The following is a 17,625-nucleotide window of genomic DNA, read 5'->3' on the forward strand; positions in this document are numbered from 1 at the left end:
TGCCCCACTTTCGCAATAAACCGCTGTAAGAGTACATATTCTATTTTATGACTTTAGCAAAGCGTTCTATACGTTTCCTCAATACTTGCGTTACACATCCGTTACGATTCGTTATAAGCCCATGATTTTTGCATTATATACCCGCAATATCTGAAATGAACAAAACATTTGTAATCGTACCCTCGTCATATATTTGTTTTACATTATCAACACATTTTCGCAAATCTGAACAATTGTCATTTCGGCTAATTTTGTTACGGATTACAACAAACATACACTCAATTCATGCGCAATTATTCCGCTCTTCAATGGGGCCTAGCTAGGCGCCTTTGAACACCTCAATACCACGAGGTTTCATTCCTTGATCATAACATCCATCTTCGATACTCCAGGGGTTCCGATCACTTACGATCTTTACACCCCTGGACTACATTGTATCTCATAGTAAAACTGGAGGCAACAGAACAGAACAGGTAATATTTAGTGCTTTGATGTACATCAAAAGAGGCGTATAACGGTACACTGTGGTTGGCTGTGTGGCTTTGATGTTGGGTGTTCTCTCTGTTGTCTTAAAATGAAATCTTTGCAGGCCTGTGATTGGTTCAGGTGTTTTCAGCTGAGCTACCTCCAATTTTAGTATGAAATAGTGTAGGAGTGTAGAGATCGTACCCGATCCGAACCCCTAGAGTATCGAGGATGCCTTTGATCATAACACCTAAATATCACAGGGTTCATCACTTGATTCTACAAACAAGTTTTGTGAGATTTTCAAACAGAGAGCTGACGTACCAATTAAAACTCTTATAATCTTTATAAAAAATATTTATTGAAACATTAATCGTAATATTTTGACACATCCACGAGTAATAAATTGTTATAAAATCTGCGACATACAAAACAAAGTACTCTCAATTGTCATGAAATGTATTGAAACTTAAATGATTTTAACAAACGGACTAGTAATGTAAGTTGTTATAAAATTTGTTTTTCAATTAGTTCATGTATAAAAGGTAATTGTATCACTGGATGGTTTCATCAATGACATCATTAAACAAAAATTTGGAATGAGTATGAAAAAGGATTCTAATAGATCGAGGTAACAAAGCCTCTAAACCACTTCTCCTACAGGGGTATCACCACACATAGAAAGACGTGTACAGTCAAACCTGCAATAGCGGATACCTCTATATAGCGGACACCTGTCCATAACGGACAATGCTAGGAATCCCCAACGAAAATCACTTTATACATGTAATGTATATAGCGGACACCTGTCCATAACGGAAAGTGCTAGGAATCCCCAACAAAAATCAATTTATACATGTAATGTATATAGCGGACACCTGTCCATAAAGGACAGTGCTAGGAATCCCCAACGAAAATCACTTTATACATGTAATGTATATCGCGGACACCTGTCCATAACGGAAAGTGCTAGGAATCCCCAACGAAAATCACTATATAAATATAATGTATATAGCGGACACCTCCTCAATGGGGACAGCGGACACTAAATGCAGTCCGTAAGTCGGTGAAATTTCCATATAACGGACACAAATAAATTTTCCGAACGTCGGTATTATTCCTACATTTTCTCATGGAAATTATTTATGTTTTCAATCACTTCATATGTCAGTAGGGGTTTAGAGACAAGTAATAGTAAATTATCCGTAATTATGTAATGATGTAAAATATCAATTATCAAATATCCTGAGTATTTATAAGACTATCAATGAAAATAATATGATTTCTTTATAGACGTTGATCAAGACAACCATTATCTGCCACGAAAATATCATGGACTTCGTGGCACAAAATAGTTCTAGTGAAGTCAAAATAATGCTATCACAAATCTGATTTATCACATGGCAGAACAAGCAAGATGCATGGCAAACTTTATCAACAAGGTCAGAAATAAATTTATCCAAAGTAGCACCACCAAAAATGGATTTTTGTCACTGGCACTACCAGAAATAGATGTATTCTATTGCCACACCACTAGAGATAGTTTTTTTTTCAGGCTGATGTTTTAGAAAGTGTTTGATTTCGTTGTGGAAGAATCATTCTCTTTAGCGGTCCTAATTAGTCAAGTAACGATTGCACAATAATGGAACTAATTAAGCTCTATATAAAACAAATCCGGAACATTTAAAATTTCCAAAAACAAATTATCTAATTAAATTGAGCTAAAAATGAAATCTGACAAAAACTGAAGCACAAAAATGTGTTGACTTTACATGACTGCTTCAAAAAAACATGATGATGAAAATCTTCGTAAAAAAAACCCTAATCAAGTCTATTCTAAATTATCATCAACAAGGACTGGTGTTCTGTACTATGGTATGAAAGGTTCAACTACCCAAGTGCAAAGGACTTCATCACTCAGCACAAGACCGAATGGCAGTTGGGGTAAATGAGCACTGTAAGGAATGACTGTCATATCGCACTAGCACTAAAACAAATTAACAAATCATTAACATATCGCATGGCCACTGAAACAAATGGCTATTCTGTCTTATCAGAACAAAATCAATGGGAATAGTTCATGTACCACGTCATACCTGGTACAAGTACAATCTCCAGTGGTGATGGAGTGAAGCTCTTTGTAATTTTCCTGCTGAAATGGTGTTAACATCATTCCATCACCAATAGAAACAAAAGTCCCTCATAAATGTTATCGGGTATCAAGTGATACATGTACCTGAATTAGTCCCATTGGCCACTATATCACATGACCTCAGAAACAATTGGCTGCTAAGTCACGTACATGACCAATCAAAAAAATGCTTTCCTGTCACATGACCACTGAAACAAAATGGCTGCCTTGTCATCTCTGCACTAAATCATGGCCACTAGATCATATGACCACAGAACACCAAGTCACATGACCACTAAAACAAATGGCCGCTAAGGCACATGACCAATCAAAGAAATAGCCAGCAAATCACATGACCAATCAAACAAATGGCCATTATGTCACAAGACAATCAAAAATAAATGATCACCACGTCACATGACTATCAAAACATAGGGCCACCACACTCTTTACATCCCTGTGTGGTGGGTCAAGCTCTCCGGTACTGAACATGACCCATAGACACATCAAACTCCGGTCCTGATCAGACATATTGTCAGTGATTCTCCAATCCTCCAAATCACTTGAGAGACATGGCTCCTAGACTCTGCTGCATAGCTGGAAATAGAATAAAGAAGAATCAATTAGATCTAAGTCATCACAAAGTTAATTTTTTTTTAAAATGTTCTATTTTTAGAGTGTCAATAGTGACCATTAGCTTTTCAACTTTAAGCATCAAAATATGTTGCTATAAAGTTATAATAAAGGATACCAGCACAATACATTGTACTTCATATACCCTGTGGTTTTCACAGGAGACAATATGAGTATATCATACCTATCATGCCAGGTGGTGCATAGCCGCGACCTTTTGGAACATTGTTAAGACTGTGGCCTAGAATGCCACGTCCTTGTCTCCTCATTGCATCTGTTAAAGACAAAATACACTAAGTATAATACAATGTTCATATTACAAATGTAGTCTCTCAATTCAATCTGTGAAAGACACACATAAACTTGTTTTTAAAAGTTAAAAGTTTTTGTTTGCTTTATTCTTTATAAGGTAGCTATCTAGAGTTGTGTCAACTAGGTCAGAAATAAAGTTCTTTTATTTTTTTTTTAGTATTATCATGGCTATCTGAACAAAGCATTGTGGAAATGAAAACTTTACTCCTGCAAACAATTCTTGAATTTGTTTCCTAAATGCTCAATAAAAACATTGTAAAAGTGACTTACCAACAATGGAGTCTCCTAACTGTCCCCCATTGGGTAGTGCAGAGGAGCGGCCAGCCGGGGGTAGTGAGGGTACAGATGTGATAGAGGTAAATCCTGGAGGGGGACCCCGCGGGGGAGATGTTGGAGGTGTCTTGTTAACAGCACCATTAGATACGGACTGTTCAGAAAACACAAGATATTAAAATCACGTTAAAAGTAAAATAAGATTCAGACAACGTCCTCATCAATATCCTTGCTATAAAGTTAGTCATCTTCAACACGAACAAGAGCGAAAGGACAGAAACTTTGTATTAATATAAAGGAATGAAACAGTGTACTAACATAACATAAAGGAATGGAATAGAGTACTAACATAACATAAAGGAATGAAATAGTGTACTAACATAACATAAAGAAATGGAATAGTGTACTAACATAACATAAAGGAATGAAATAGTGTACTAACATAACATAAAGGAATGGAATAGTGTACTAACATAACATAAAGGAATGAAAATGGTGTATTATCATAACATAAAGGAATGTAAATAGTGTACTAACATAACATAAAGGAATGGAAATAGTGTACTAACATAACATAAAGGAATGGAATAGTGTACTAACATAACATAAAGGAATGAAATAGTGTACTAACATAACATAAAGGAATGGAATAGTGTACTAACATAACATAAAGGAATGAAATAGTGTACTAACATAACATAAAGGAATGGAATAGTGTACTAACATAACATAAAGGAATGAAATAGTGTACTAACATAACATAAAGGAATGGAATAGTGTACTAACATAACATAAAGGAATGAAATAGTGTACTAACATAACATAAAGGAATGAAATAGTGTACTAACATAACATAAAGGAATGAAATAGTGTACTAACATAACATAAAGGAATGAAATAGTGTACTAACATAACATATAGGAATGAAATAGTGTACTAACATAACATAAAGGAATGAAATAGTGTACTAACATAACATATAGGAATGAAATAGTGTACTAACATAACATATAGGAATGAAATAGTGTACTAACATAACATAAAGGAATGAAATAGTGTACTAACATAACATAAAGGAATGAAATAGTGTACTAACATAACATAAAGAAATGAAATAGTGTACTAACATAACATAAAGGAATGAAATAGTGTACTAACATAACATAAAGGAATGAAATAGTGTACTAACATAACATAAAGGAATGTAAATAGTGTACTAACATAACATAAAGGAATGAAATAGTGTACTAACATAACATAAAGGAATGAAATAGTGTACTAACATAACATAAAGGAATGAAAATAGTGTACTAACATAACATAAAGGAATGAAATAGTGTACTAACATAACATAAAGGAATGAAATAGTGTACTAACATAACATAAAGGAATGAAATAGTGTACTAACATATCATAAAGGAATGAAATAGTGTACTAACATAACATAAAGGATGAAATGTAAATAGTGTACTAACATAACATAAAGGAATGAAATAGTGTACTAACATAACATAAAGGAATGGAATAGTGTACTAACATAACATAAAGGAATGAAATAGTGTACTTACATAACATAAAGGAATGAAATAGTGTACTAACATAACATAAAGGAATGGAATAGTGTACTAACATAACATAAAGGAATGAAATAGTGTACTAACATAACATAAAGGAATGAAATAGTGTACTAACATAACATAAAGGAATGGAATAGTGTACTAACATAACATAAAGGAATGAAATAGTGTATGACAATAACATAAAGGAATGGAAATGGTCTATTAACTCTAAATTTCTTATAGCTTCTGAAAATCTGAATAAAAATTCATATCAATGTAAGATAGCGTATAACCTGATCAGAAGGATTTGTGAGGGCGGACTGCCAAGCGGAAGGTGGTTGGGGAGCATTCTGAGCACAGGGTGCACCCTGACGTCCTGCAAACTTCTTCGGTACTTCATCACCTGTACCTGTATTTCAAACATACATAAAATACCTTGTCAGTGGTTGTTAAAAGCAGCAGTGATTGTGACTTCACCTTGAACTCCTAAACATGTCAAAAATATTTCTATCACGTTTTCCGAAAAACTTGTCACACTAATGTTTTCAAATAACCTAGTAATCAACTATAAATTACCCACTAGATATCTACTACAAGTTACTTAATATATATTAATTTGCCTAATATACTGTTCAAGTTGTATCCTAATTTCACATGGTTAACTAGGTAACTATACATTAGATGGAGAAACAAGATACTTATCAATTAGCGGACATAAGATTTAAAGAAACCTGGTTACTTAAGAATGCAATAGAAAAGAAGGTGACAGACATGACTGATGAACCTATATTAATATCCTCAGTTGAAGAGAAAGCAGTGAGTTTGGTAAATTACCCAGTGTCTGTTTTGGTGCTCCTCTACCGATGCCTGCCATAGCTGTGTTAATCGCTGACCCTCTCCCCAGGGAAGGGAAATCCCCTGAACCTGCAGGCATGTACCCTCTTCCTAGAGATGGGAAATCGCCGGAGCTTAGCATGTATCCTCTGCCTACGGGGTGTCGCACACCAGTCTGTCCTAGAGTAGGGCCTAGCTGACCAGAGGGCGCTGTAGGTCTGTTAAGTGGTATGCCTGCTGTACTAGGACGGGGAGCAGTGTTTGGTACAGTGGGCTCTGATGGACGGAAGCCGGTCCAGCCTGACTGTGTGGGAGCCATCATACCAGAGGATCCTGGGGCTGCATGGTGTAAGGTAAGAACGAAACTATGGCATTGAAGCGATAAAAGTTTTTTTGTTTTGTTCCAACATCTTTTTTGATTTACATTTTTTAATTTCTAGCAACACTGAAGAATCCTTGGACAAAATTGCGCTGTACATGGTGCAGTGAACTATTGTTTGATGTGTTGCATCTATAACTAAATTTGTACAAAGGTACAATCTTCCTAGAACTAGTGGAAAATCTGCTAAAGATACCGAAGTGTTGCACAAGGGTAATGCAAGAGTATACGTAGACATCTGGACATTCACACTTAGCTTGTGAAATGCCACTTTTTCTTGACTTAATACCAGTGAATCTAAATAAAGATCTGTTGATGACAACAGTATTTTGCCATTGTTTCTCTGTACCATTAACAAGTTTGATTGAATATAATATGTTTTAAATAAATAGTTATTTTTGTAGTCAGGATGACTGACAGAAACATTATAAAACACAAATTTTGCATTTTATTTCAAGAGGTTACAAATGCTTCAGATCGACCCACCCACAGAAGTGATTTTATTGAAACGCCATCCTGGCACAGAATTGATTTTATTTTGAACCCACCATGGCACATACTATTTTCTAAAGTGCCTTCCCTGGGTGCCATATATGTTTTGCTGGAACAGCCCTAACTCATTCACTCCTAAAGATACATTTAGACTCTTCTGAATCAAAGAATAGACCAGTCTATTATAAAATTTTAGGGGTGAATACGTTAATACTTCATTAGATGGAAAAACCTAAATAATCTACGCTTTATGGATAACAGACAATTTATAGTAATTGATGACGCTGTCAATCATGTGTGGCCTATTAAAGCTAGGTATTTTACTAGCAGGTGAAATGTTGCCATTTGACTTATTAGTCAGTTGTTTAGTGTCCGGTTAAGTTCCATACCTGGTATATTTGGTCTCCTCAGTGACTGGTATCCAATATCATCGTCACTGTCGTCTGTGTCATCATCGTCGTCTACACCGTAGTTGGTCTGGTGAATAAAATCATTTAGGATTAAAACATATAACCTACCGAATTATAAACAAAATCAATTAAAACCCACAACGCTTTCTTACTGTTGTCATTGCAAATTGAATTGTTTCACTCACAATACAAAAGTGCCATGTAGAAAGATGCTTCAGTCAGCAGCAGGGTAGGTGAACCAAAAATTATTCTAAAAAAATGAGTTAAATTTTTTCAACATATCTTAAATTTAGCCTTTAATGGCAAAAATGTCTAAAACATATTCATTATGGTAGGTGAATGAAAAATCTTGATGATCAATGTTACTTTCACCAGTATGTACAGCGTTTGCCTTGATTGCGGAGAGATTACCACAGATAGAAACAAACTTCAGCAAGTTTACATTAGTCAACACCTATATTGATATTATAAAATTATTATTTTTAACAAGTACAAAAAAAAATTACTGAAAAAGATACAAACCACTGTTTTGGGCTTTGCTGCCTGTTGTTGACTTTGGAAGGTAGGGGGAGGGGCAGCCCTTGGTTGCGGGGGTCTGTATGCAGCCCCTCCAGTTTGCCTAAGGGGAGGGGCAGACCCTTGTCGGGATTGAACCTTCATATTAGATGGTGGCAGGATTGTACATCCAGTGTTTACATTGGTTCTCACAGGAATGTGGTTCTTTGTCAAATCAACATCATACTTTTGACATATACTGTCTGAGATAGCGAATCTGTACCAATAAAAAACATAGTTGATTCAGTTAGTTTTCATCAAATTGAGAAATAATTCACAAAAAAATTCAATGACATAAAATCAAGATTCTATTTATCTATAATACATTTTATTTCCATTTTACAAAATCATCTTAAGTTGCTTTTTTGTTACTACATCACTTTCTGGGTCTGATTATACTGAGAAACAGTTTACTCTCTTCTTTCATTGGAACTAGACACTAACTTGTGATTATGTATGATATCAAATCCTCCTGTTCAGTGAGGCTGTTATCAGACATACTAAAAAGACCTCAAAATTTGCACCCTGAAAATGAAAACCTTACAGTGCTTCCCTTTCGTGTGTTTAACATTATAAGGAGACTTACATGATAGTAGGCCCTAGTATCAATGATTCTACAGATCAGATAAGCTTACAATACTTACGCATATCGTTTCACTATCCCAAGTGAGCAGTATTTACACTCCAGATCTTCATGGAAAGCACACCTACAATAGTATTCATCGTTCTGTAATCCAGATACTTTGATCGAGTTTAAGAAAGAAATATTTCTGAGAAATAGTGTAAGCAAACTTTGTGTGGCGAAATCAAACAAGACCACTTGTCCGCCAAAGCAGGTAAAGTAATATGTGTTTTATAGAAAGAAGAATAGACAAAATAATCACACTTTAAGATATCATCACACTTTTATATGTCATTGGTATAGCATAGCAAAAACACACAACAATACATGTGAGGGTTGCTTACTTTGTTTTCTGCTCATAATCCCAAGCACTAGAGGTAAGCATGTCTATAACGGAGGATTTCGACGGTGCTGGACCTATATGACCGAACATTTCCACCACCAGCCCTTCCAGCTCATACACTTTAGTAAGACGGTTGGGGACTCCCAGGGCAGCTCCGCCCTTCACCCACTCCAGGCAGTAGGCCATCTCCTCACAATCGTCCCCCTGAAAAATATGTCACCATGACCTGATTTCATCCATGGTTGGATTAAATATAGGTCACCATGACCGAATTTCATCCATGGTTGGTTTAAATGTAGGTCGCCATGACCCAATTTTATGCACTGTTGATTATATAAACACCATGGCAAGATTAAAATAACATATTTTGTCTTTAAAATATTCAGTATTTTTTATTTTATTTCCAGATGGTTTACACTTATGAATTTGGAGATGCTGTGGTGGTCAAACAAGGAAGGGTACTATGTTTTATAAAGGCTTACCAGACAGAACAAGGGAGGGTTCTCTGTTTTATTAAGGCTTACCAGACAGAACAAGGGAGGGTACTTTGTTTTATTAAGGCTTACCAGACAGAACAAGGGAGGGTACTATGTTTTAATAAGGCTTACCAAACAGAACAAGGGAGGGTACTATGATTTAATAAGGCTTAAAAGATAGAACAAGAGGCCCATGGGCCTTAACGGTTATCTGACTATTTGCACAACACAATGTAGTCGTTCAAAGATTTTAGCATATTTGACCTCTGTGACCTTGAATGAAGATAAAGGTCATTCATTTGAACAAACTTGGTAGCCCTTCATCCCAGCATTTCACAGGCCCAATATCAGGTCTCTAGGCCTCCTAGTTATTCTCAAGAAGTCGTTTAAAGATTTTAACTTTTTTGACCCCTGTGACCTTGAATGAAGGTCAAGGTCATTGATTTGAACAAACTTGGTAGCCCTTCATCCCAGCGTGCTGCAGGCCCAATATGAGTATCCTGGGCCTTTTGGTTCTTGAGAAGAAGTTGGTTTAAGATTTAAGCCTATTTGACCCCTGTGACCTTGAATGAAGATCAAGGTCATTCATTTGAACAAAGTTGATAGCCCTTCATCCGAACATGTCAAAGGCCCAATATCAGGTCTCTAGACCTCCTACTTATTCTAAAGAAGTTGTTTAAAATATTTTAGCCAATTTGACCCCTGTGACCTTGAATGAAGGTCAAGGTCATTCATTTTATGAAACTTTGTAGCCTTTGATCCAAGCATGCTGCAAGCCCAATATGAGTATCCTGGGCCTTTTGGTTCTTGAGAAGAAGTTGTTTAAAGATTTAAGCCTATTTGGCCTCTGTGACCTTGAATGAAGATCAAGGTCATTCATTTGAACAAACTTAATAGCCCTTCATCTCAGCATACTACAGGCCAAATATCAGTACCCTGGGCCTTCTGAAGAAGTCGTTTATTAAAGATTTTAGCCTTTTTGACCCCTGTGACCTTGAATGAAGGTCAAGGTCATTCATTTGAAGAAACTTGGTAGCCCTTTGTCCCAGCATGCTACAGGCTAAATATCAGTACCCTGGGCCTTTCGGTTATTGAGAAGAAGTCGTTTGAATGAAAAGTTTATGCACGGCAGACGGCGCACGACGGCGGACGGTGCATGATGACAATAGGTCATCCTGACCCTTCGGGTCAGATGACCTAACAAGGAAGGGTACTTTGTTTCAATAAGGCTTACCAGACAGAACAAGGGAGGGTACTCTGGTTTATCACCATTAGGGTTGACAAAGTTTTCCAGTTGAATCCAGATTCCTCTGTAGTTATCATCTGCCTGGTCAAACCCTGACACAGGGATTTGGTGGTAATCAGTACCTAAATAAATATAGAGTATAAAATTTAAACTTGACACAGGGATTTGGTGGTAGTCGGTACCAAAATAAACATAGAGTATATTTAGTAAACCTGACACAGGGATTTGGTAGTAGCCAGTACCAAAATAAACATAGAATATATTATGTGAACTTTACACACAGGGATTTGGTAGTAGCCAGTATCTAAATAAACATAGAGTATATTATGTAAACCTGACACAGGGATTTGGTAGTAGCCAGTACCAAAATAAACATAGAGTATATTATGTGAACCTGACACAGAGATTTGGTAGTAGTCAGTATCTAAATAAACATAGAGTATATTATGTAAACCTGACACAGGGATTTGGTAGAAGCCAGTATCTAAATAAACATAGAGAATATTATGTAAACCTGACACAGGGATTTGATGATAGTCAGCACTTATCAATGATCATGCTTAATATAGGACTTCAACAAAACTTGTTTGTGGGGTTTTGATTTTGTGGTTCACTGATTCCTCTATTTGCAATATTACCACTTTCACATGACAGTATTGAAATTCAAAATATTTGGCTGGTGTTTTGAACTCATGAATTTCTTGAATTTAGCAAAAATACTCCTGCATCCCGCCCCCCAATTTTCCCCACTATACAGTAATCATTTAGCGGATTACCCAATGACCTGATTGTTTTTATCACGTGTGACGATGTAGATACTTACTTTTCTGTTGACATTCATATCTGTATCCCGTGGGAATCCTGCCTGTTGATCAAATTACATAATATTACGTTAACAAAAAAAGTTTTAAATTTTAAATTTAACATCTCAAAATGTTGACTGGTAGCAGAATTCTGTCTAAAAATAGAATAAAGCTTTTTAAATGTTGATCTGAAACTCAAGTTTTGTCAATGAAATTTCTCATTAGTCAAAGTGTACGAGTTACCTCCCCTTGTACATTGCCGGAGATTTAAGATATCCATATTTCCATGAGGATTAATGACTTACCAGGTTCTATGAACTTATGGTATGCCCTCTTAATGCCTTTCCTGATACTGTATTCAATGACAGCCACTTCAGCTGGCAGGTAATCCCCTTCCACTGTCTTACACAGTGTCTGGAAGTTGATCAGGTAGAAATCCTCGTCAGCAAGAGCTGTTAAAATGAAATAAGAATTATAGATTAGGAACTCTTCTCTAGGTACTCATATTTGGTGGATTTAGAATAGTGATGTTGTGTACATATGCTACCCTAATCATTGTTTGGTGAGATTGAATTACTTTAATAGTCATCAAAATATCAGTTTAATATTATCACACTCTGAGTATATATATAATCTTCCTTTACATATAAACTATTGTCCTGATGATGGCTGGATAAAAAAGTCTTTTTCCGTTCAAGTAAGTTATGATAAAGATAAATGAATACAAACTAGGTAGATCTAACTAATCGACTACCTAAATCAATAAATTTCATATTAGGTCTATATTAAATGATATATACAATCCCTGAAGTATGGATTAACCTAACCTTGACCTTTGATGTGACACACTAAAATGTTCAAGCGTGCCCAAATGTTCATGACCTTTCACACAAACTCTAAATGAGTAGACAGACAAAACAACTATGATACAAAACTTACCTTTACCAGGAGGAAATGATTCCTTTACACTTTTTATTTCCTTTGCTCTTTTCTTTTCTCTTTCTGATCTTGGATCAACTCTGTGCTGTAGAAAAAGGACGAAATACATTAGAACTTCACTTTGAAGCAAAATTACATAAAAGATTCATGAACAGAATCAAACTCAGCAGCAATACATCCAGTAATTTATAAGGTAAAAGACAAAAGTAAGTCACATATTGAACTAGAAACACATTCAAAATTTTAATGAAATTCAAGCAATATGTACAAGTTTGATGAAAATTGGTATGGAAATAATAGGTTTGTACTAGCTAGAGTACAATATAAAACTGAAACAACATTCTACCTTTAATACAGACATCTTAAGTGGATATCTACCCGGGTAGTTGCCTTTTTAATTACCCAGGTTAATCCTAGCTCCCTGTCTCCTCTGTAGTTCAATCTCAATCAGCTTGTATTCATATATCTTTCGTTTTTAATTACAGTCTATATCTACAGACTAATCAAGCTTGTATCTACACGGCAATCTCTATCTTTATATTATGGTACGTACTGCAATGATGTTGCCCTGGTTATCCATGCGAACTTTGTCCCCCTCCACGCCCTTTCTTTGTCCTTTGTATTCCTTTGCCATGCGCTCAAATCTTTGCTTCTCCTTGTCAGGCAAGGCCTGAAAAATGAAACATACTCTAAATTACCATAAAGGAAAAATGTCAATGAGAAACTGTTTATAGAAATTTGTCACCAATTCTCCTGCCTATGCATCTAGGATTTATTTGTGACATCACTTAAGAGACGTAACATATCGACACATTTTAGTACTTCAGGGGCAAGAAAATTAATGAAAAATTGTCATGAAGAAACAGGTAGACATCAAGAAAATTAAGATCATGCATCTATCCTGCGAGCTTTTTGCAATACGGTGGTTTTGAGATCTGAAAACAACTAGTGTAAAGTACAATTTACTGTTGATTAGTCCCACCTTCCATTGATTATGATGTCAGGAAACTGATGTCAGGAAACTCACATCAAACAATGACGCCATAATCACTGGATGTTGGGACTAATCCATGGTAAATTGTACTTAAATCGTGTCATTTTGGGATCTCGAAACCCCTGTATTGAATTATATAGAATCGTCATAGCTAGATTATGCAGGGTATCCTGCATTTGTTTGATGTTCACACTGTTTTCCAGTCATTGTAAGTAGTGGACTTGTAAGGCCGATCTACATTTGGTTTCATCCTTGATCCTCTTCTTGTTGCGCATCGAGGTGATATTTTACATTATGTATATTTCAAAATCACAAGTTTTAAAGGTTTAAAAGAAGCAATTTCTGGTAATTAAGCAGCGAAACAGTTTCAGTAGCTTACACCTTTAGAGTCCTGTTTAATAAGTTTTGACACTGCAATTTATTAACTATCAACATAGACTGGCTGATTACTTATACATCTATGGCAACAGTAGTAATTGTACGATATATCTTTATCTTCCCATGTTGCATGTAACCCCATCTTAGGCCATTGATAACAAATTTCTTATGCTTAATTTTTTAAAGGAAAGCCTCATCATTGCTGTCTTCCATGTATTTCAGTCTGTGATACATCATTTTAATTTGAAATTTGTTCTAAGGTTTCTTTTTATTAATTTGATCAATTTTAATTGTTTTGTAGGCCTCAATCATAATATAAACTTTAACAAGTTTTACTATCATCTAATTAATTGTTCTTAAGCCAGTAAATTGACAAGATTATTTAATATTGTCCAATCGATTAGGCTTAAACATAATGGGTCTAAGCGGTAGGCCTACTGTGAGGGTAGACCTTTGCCAAATATTGTAACTGACAGTCAGTCAACATCATCATACCTTCCATCTTGGATGCGCGATGGGAACCACGTCTTGCATACCATTTATTATACGACCTTCACGCCTCAAAGCAGGTTGAATTTCCTGCATGAAGAAATAAAATGCATTTCTAACAGGTTTTTTCGGCATGTTGCCGCGTCTGGTGGCAGTTTTTGTTCTAAAATCTCTCACGTGGCTGTGTCGTCTTGTCAAATATGAAGCCTCGCGGGAAATCCCCTCGAAAGATATATTTTTCGGAATTAGCCAGCCACCGTTAGTGAATATGAAGCGAAACGAAATAAGAATGATTCAATAAGATTTAAACATTTTTCACGGGTCTAAACACCATAAAGACATATACAAAACGTACCTATAATTATTAATTAGACCAAGGATTTCTAAATACTTTATTTATAAATCCTTGACTAGTCCAGTAATTCAAAAAAAAAAAAATATAAAGAGAATACGAAAAAATAACTTTTAGAAATACCATATCAAAAAGAAACATCACTCTCAAAGAAAGTTTCTTTAGGGTGATAATATCCGCCAAAACTGTAAATAAGAAAAAGTTACAAAAAGCTTCTTTGCATTTATCCCCAAGAAAAGATAAGACAAATGTAGTTATCAGGAAAGTTTTTAGTGAATATTCGTATTAGAGGGGAAATAGTATAATTCAAGGATTTATAAGTCTCATATACGTCCTTGGTATAATTATATAACAAACAAAAACATCATCTCTTCATTCTAGAAAGTCCAAAAATAGATCTTCACATTTTTTTTTATTTTTCTTCCCGATTTTTTACAGTATTTCGATTGTTTGTAAATTGTTTTATTTGTAAAAATTTAATCGACAACTCTAAAGATTACACCAAAATGCGTTGCAATACATTGTTGATTACAATTTGTTGTCATAACAATCTGACAATTTTAGCTGATAGGGCTTTTACAGGAACATAACAATTTTCACGTCGCCGTACGTTTTCCATATAACAGATTGATTTTAATTCCAGATAGTTATATATAAATTAAAAAAAAAAAAAAAAAAAAAACACTGTCACAACATGTTTTGCAGATGATTGAAAGAAATTTCTAGTGTGCTTGGATCAAGACTTTTCACTTAACATTCCACCAATGGATGCTTTTGAAGTTTTAATTTCATTTAATCTAATGATGACATCTATTGACGGATTTCTGGTACAGAATTTAATATCCTCTTATCCTCTCCACCAGACTCATACTTTATGATAATAGTTATTGTAAAATTGTTGCCAATTAGCCTTGAAATTATAAAATAAATCGATATTTTTCCAAAGTTTATCAAGTTCATTTTTAACAGTTTAAGTTCTCAGCACAAACAACACTCTCTGGTAAGTAGTTCCACACCACTGCAGTACGTACTGAAAAACATTTTTTTTCTTCTTCTTCTTCTTCTTCTTCTTCTTTTTTTCTTTTACAGTTGTACATTACTTTTAAAGAATTTCCTCTATTTCCGGATCGTGCGAAACGCCAATTCATGATTTGTTTACTTGTCAGCAGTGCAAATATTTATGAATAGAGATCTTTGAAGCATGCCTGGTCCAGCCACGTGTTTCAGCAGCAGGTTCGAGTACCCAAAAAGGGACACCTCCTAAATATCAGTGGTTTGATTGATAAATGTCCATCCCCCCCCCCCCCCCCCCCCCCCCCCCCCCCCCCCGTTTTATTAGCGTTACGGTATTGCTACAACCGTTCTTCATTCCGTCTATAGATCGTTTATATCCACACCAGTAATCAATATGCATTCTATGGCGGGTTCACACATTTTTTTCCATTAATTTAAGTCATGTATCTGTCAAAAATATTCCATTAAGTAATTGTTTTTTCTTGTTTGAAAATATATTGTTTTTAGGGTTGTCGCACGACGTCGTTTCCCGAATTTTTCACAATTACATTATTTTTATATTGAAATAGAAATAATCTAGAGAAAAAAAAAAGACATGTAAAAATCATCGCAGTAATTACTATTCATTCTATGTTTTACGTACACGGTGAAGCATTAAACGTCAAAAATAATAAAGATGTGGTCACTTTTCAAAGAACTTAAGATTTCCAGGTCAGCTGATCCCGTTTTCTTCATTCGTTATTACCAAGTCTAGTAGGTTAGGATTGTCTGTTCCTCTCTATCTGATTTTTGGTTTTATTATTTTAACGTCTTATTAACAGCCAGGGTCATGTAAGGATGTGCTAGGTTTGTTGGTGGAGGAAAGCCGGAGTACCCGGAGAAAAACCACCGATCAGCAGTCAGTACATGGGATTCGAACCCGCATCCCAGAGGTTGAGGGCTTGTGTTAATATGTCGGGACATCTTAACCACTCGGCCACCGCGGCCACACAAGAATGTTCCTCTCTGTCTAGTAGGCTTGTTGGTGTGCTGACATAGGTTGTTTTCTTGGAGGCATTCTTTTATCCCCTCTGGTATTCCAGTTGATCCAGTCTTTGGCTGCATACGTAGTTAAAATCTTCTATCAATAGGTAGTGTGAAAACTTCATACATTATGTATTACGTACCTCTGTAATGAGGTTAGAGATTTTCATTCTTTTTGTTTTATCCAGTGTAAATTCCTGAAATTTGGAGTTTGTATGCACTTCCGTTACCAAAAGAGACTTGTGGAGATAAAGCATCAAACCTCTACCTTTGTCAGTATCCTGGGTCCAGTTTCATGAACATTCCATAACTTTAAGTAATCCCTTAACTTAAATTTTCCCAATGAAAAACGTTACGAAAATCGACGAAAAAAATTAAGGGTCAGTCCATAAAATCTTCAATGCTTTATTATGGAAAATTTTATGTTGAGGGAATCAATAAATTTAAGGAACGTTCGTGATACTGGGCCCATATTTTTGTAAACATATTGTATTTTGAGCCTTTGCTAGTATTTAACTCGCCCTGATTCATTTTTGTTTGCTTGACTGCTGTTATTTCAGTACATGTGGTCCTATATCCATGGTCCGGGCTTCACACTCTTCCATTTTGTTTGCAACATCCCGATGATTCCATAGTTAAACCACAAAAACTGAGTAATCTTGGCTTTTTATAAAAACACCCATATACAACTGCTCTAAGATTTCCTAAAAACGGTAACAACCGCTTAACAGCAACAGTGAGCAGAGGACGGTTAATTTTAAGAGTTTAGTACTATTGATGTTATCAGAGACTTAGGAATATGTATACAATATTGTTGTCTCTATCGTACAAACAAAATGTTTTTTTAAACAATTTATAATTATAGTATGTTGTATGATCAACTGATCAATGACGATATTGAAT

At 35.4% G+C, this 17,625-nt stretch overlaps 1 protein-coding gene across 1 annotated transcript; it reads right to left on the reverse strand.

Annotated features, from left to right (window-relative positions):
- Window positions 1-1,522: 1,522 nt before the first annotated feature.
- On the reverse strand, window positions 1,523-14,550 carry LOC138317349 (protein maelstrom homolog). Its single transcript, XM_069258951.1, has 15 exons — window positions 14,340-14,550; window positions 13,026-13,142; window positions 12,473-12,557; window positions 11,839-11,985; window positions 11,554-11,595; window positions 10,719-10,852; window positions 9,010-9,212; window positions 8,688-8,750; window positions 8,011-8,260; window positions 7,468-7,555; window positions 6,208-6,546; window positions 5,667-5,782; window positions 3,812-3,968; window positions 3,414-3,503; window positions 1,523-3,193 (listed from the first exon to the last, which is right to left on the reverse strand). Exons 1-15 carry the CDS (start codon window positions 14,466-14,468, stop codon window positions 3,156-3,158), a joined length of 1,998 nt encoding a protein of 665 aa, XP_069115052.1. The 5' UTR covers window positions 14,469-14,550; the 3' UTR covers window positions 1,523-3,155.
- Window positions 14,551-17,625: the final 3,075 nt, after the last annotated feature.

This window comes from Argopecten irradians, chromosome 3 (assembly GCF_041381155.1).
Source record: "Argopecten irradians isolate NY chromosome 3, Ai_NY, whole genome shotgun sequence".
NCBI lineage: Eukaryota > Metazoa > Mollusca > Bivalvia > Pectinida > Pectinidae > Argopecten > Argopecten irradians.

Excerpts from the sequence above, each read along its gene's own strand:
- LOC138317349 (XM_069258951.1), bottom strand. The coding sequence starts at position 14,468 with ATGCCGAAAAAACCTGTTAGAAATGCATTTTATTTCTTCATGCAGGAA. Across the intron at positions 13,143-14,339 it reads TCGCGCATCCAAGATGGAAG|GCCTTGCCTGACAAGGAGAA; the intron begins GTATGATGATGT and ends TTCATTTTTCAG. Across the intron at positions 8,261-8,687 it reads GGGATAGTGAAACGATATGC|ATTCGCTATCTCAGACAGTA; the intron begins GTAAGTATTGTA and ends TTATTGGTACAG.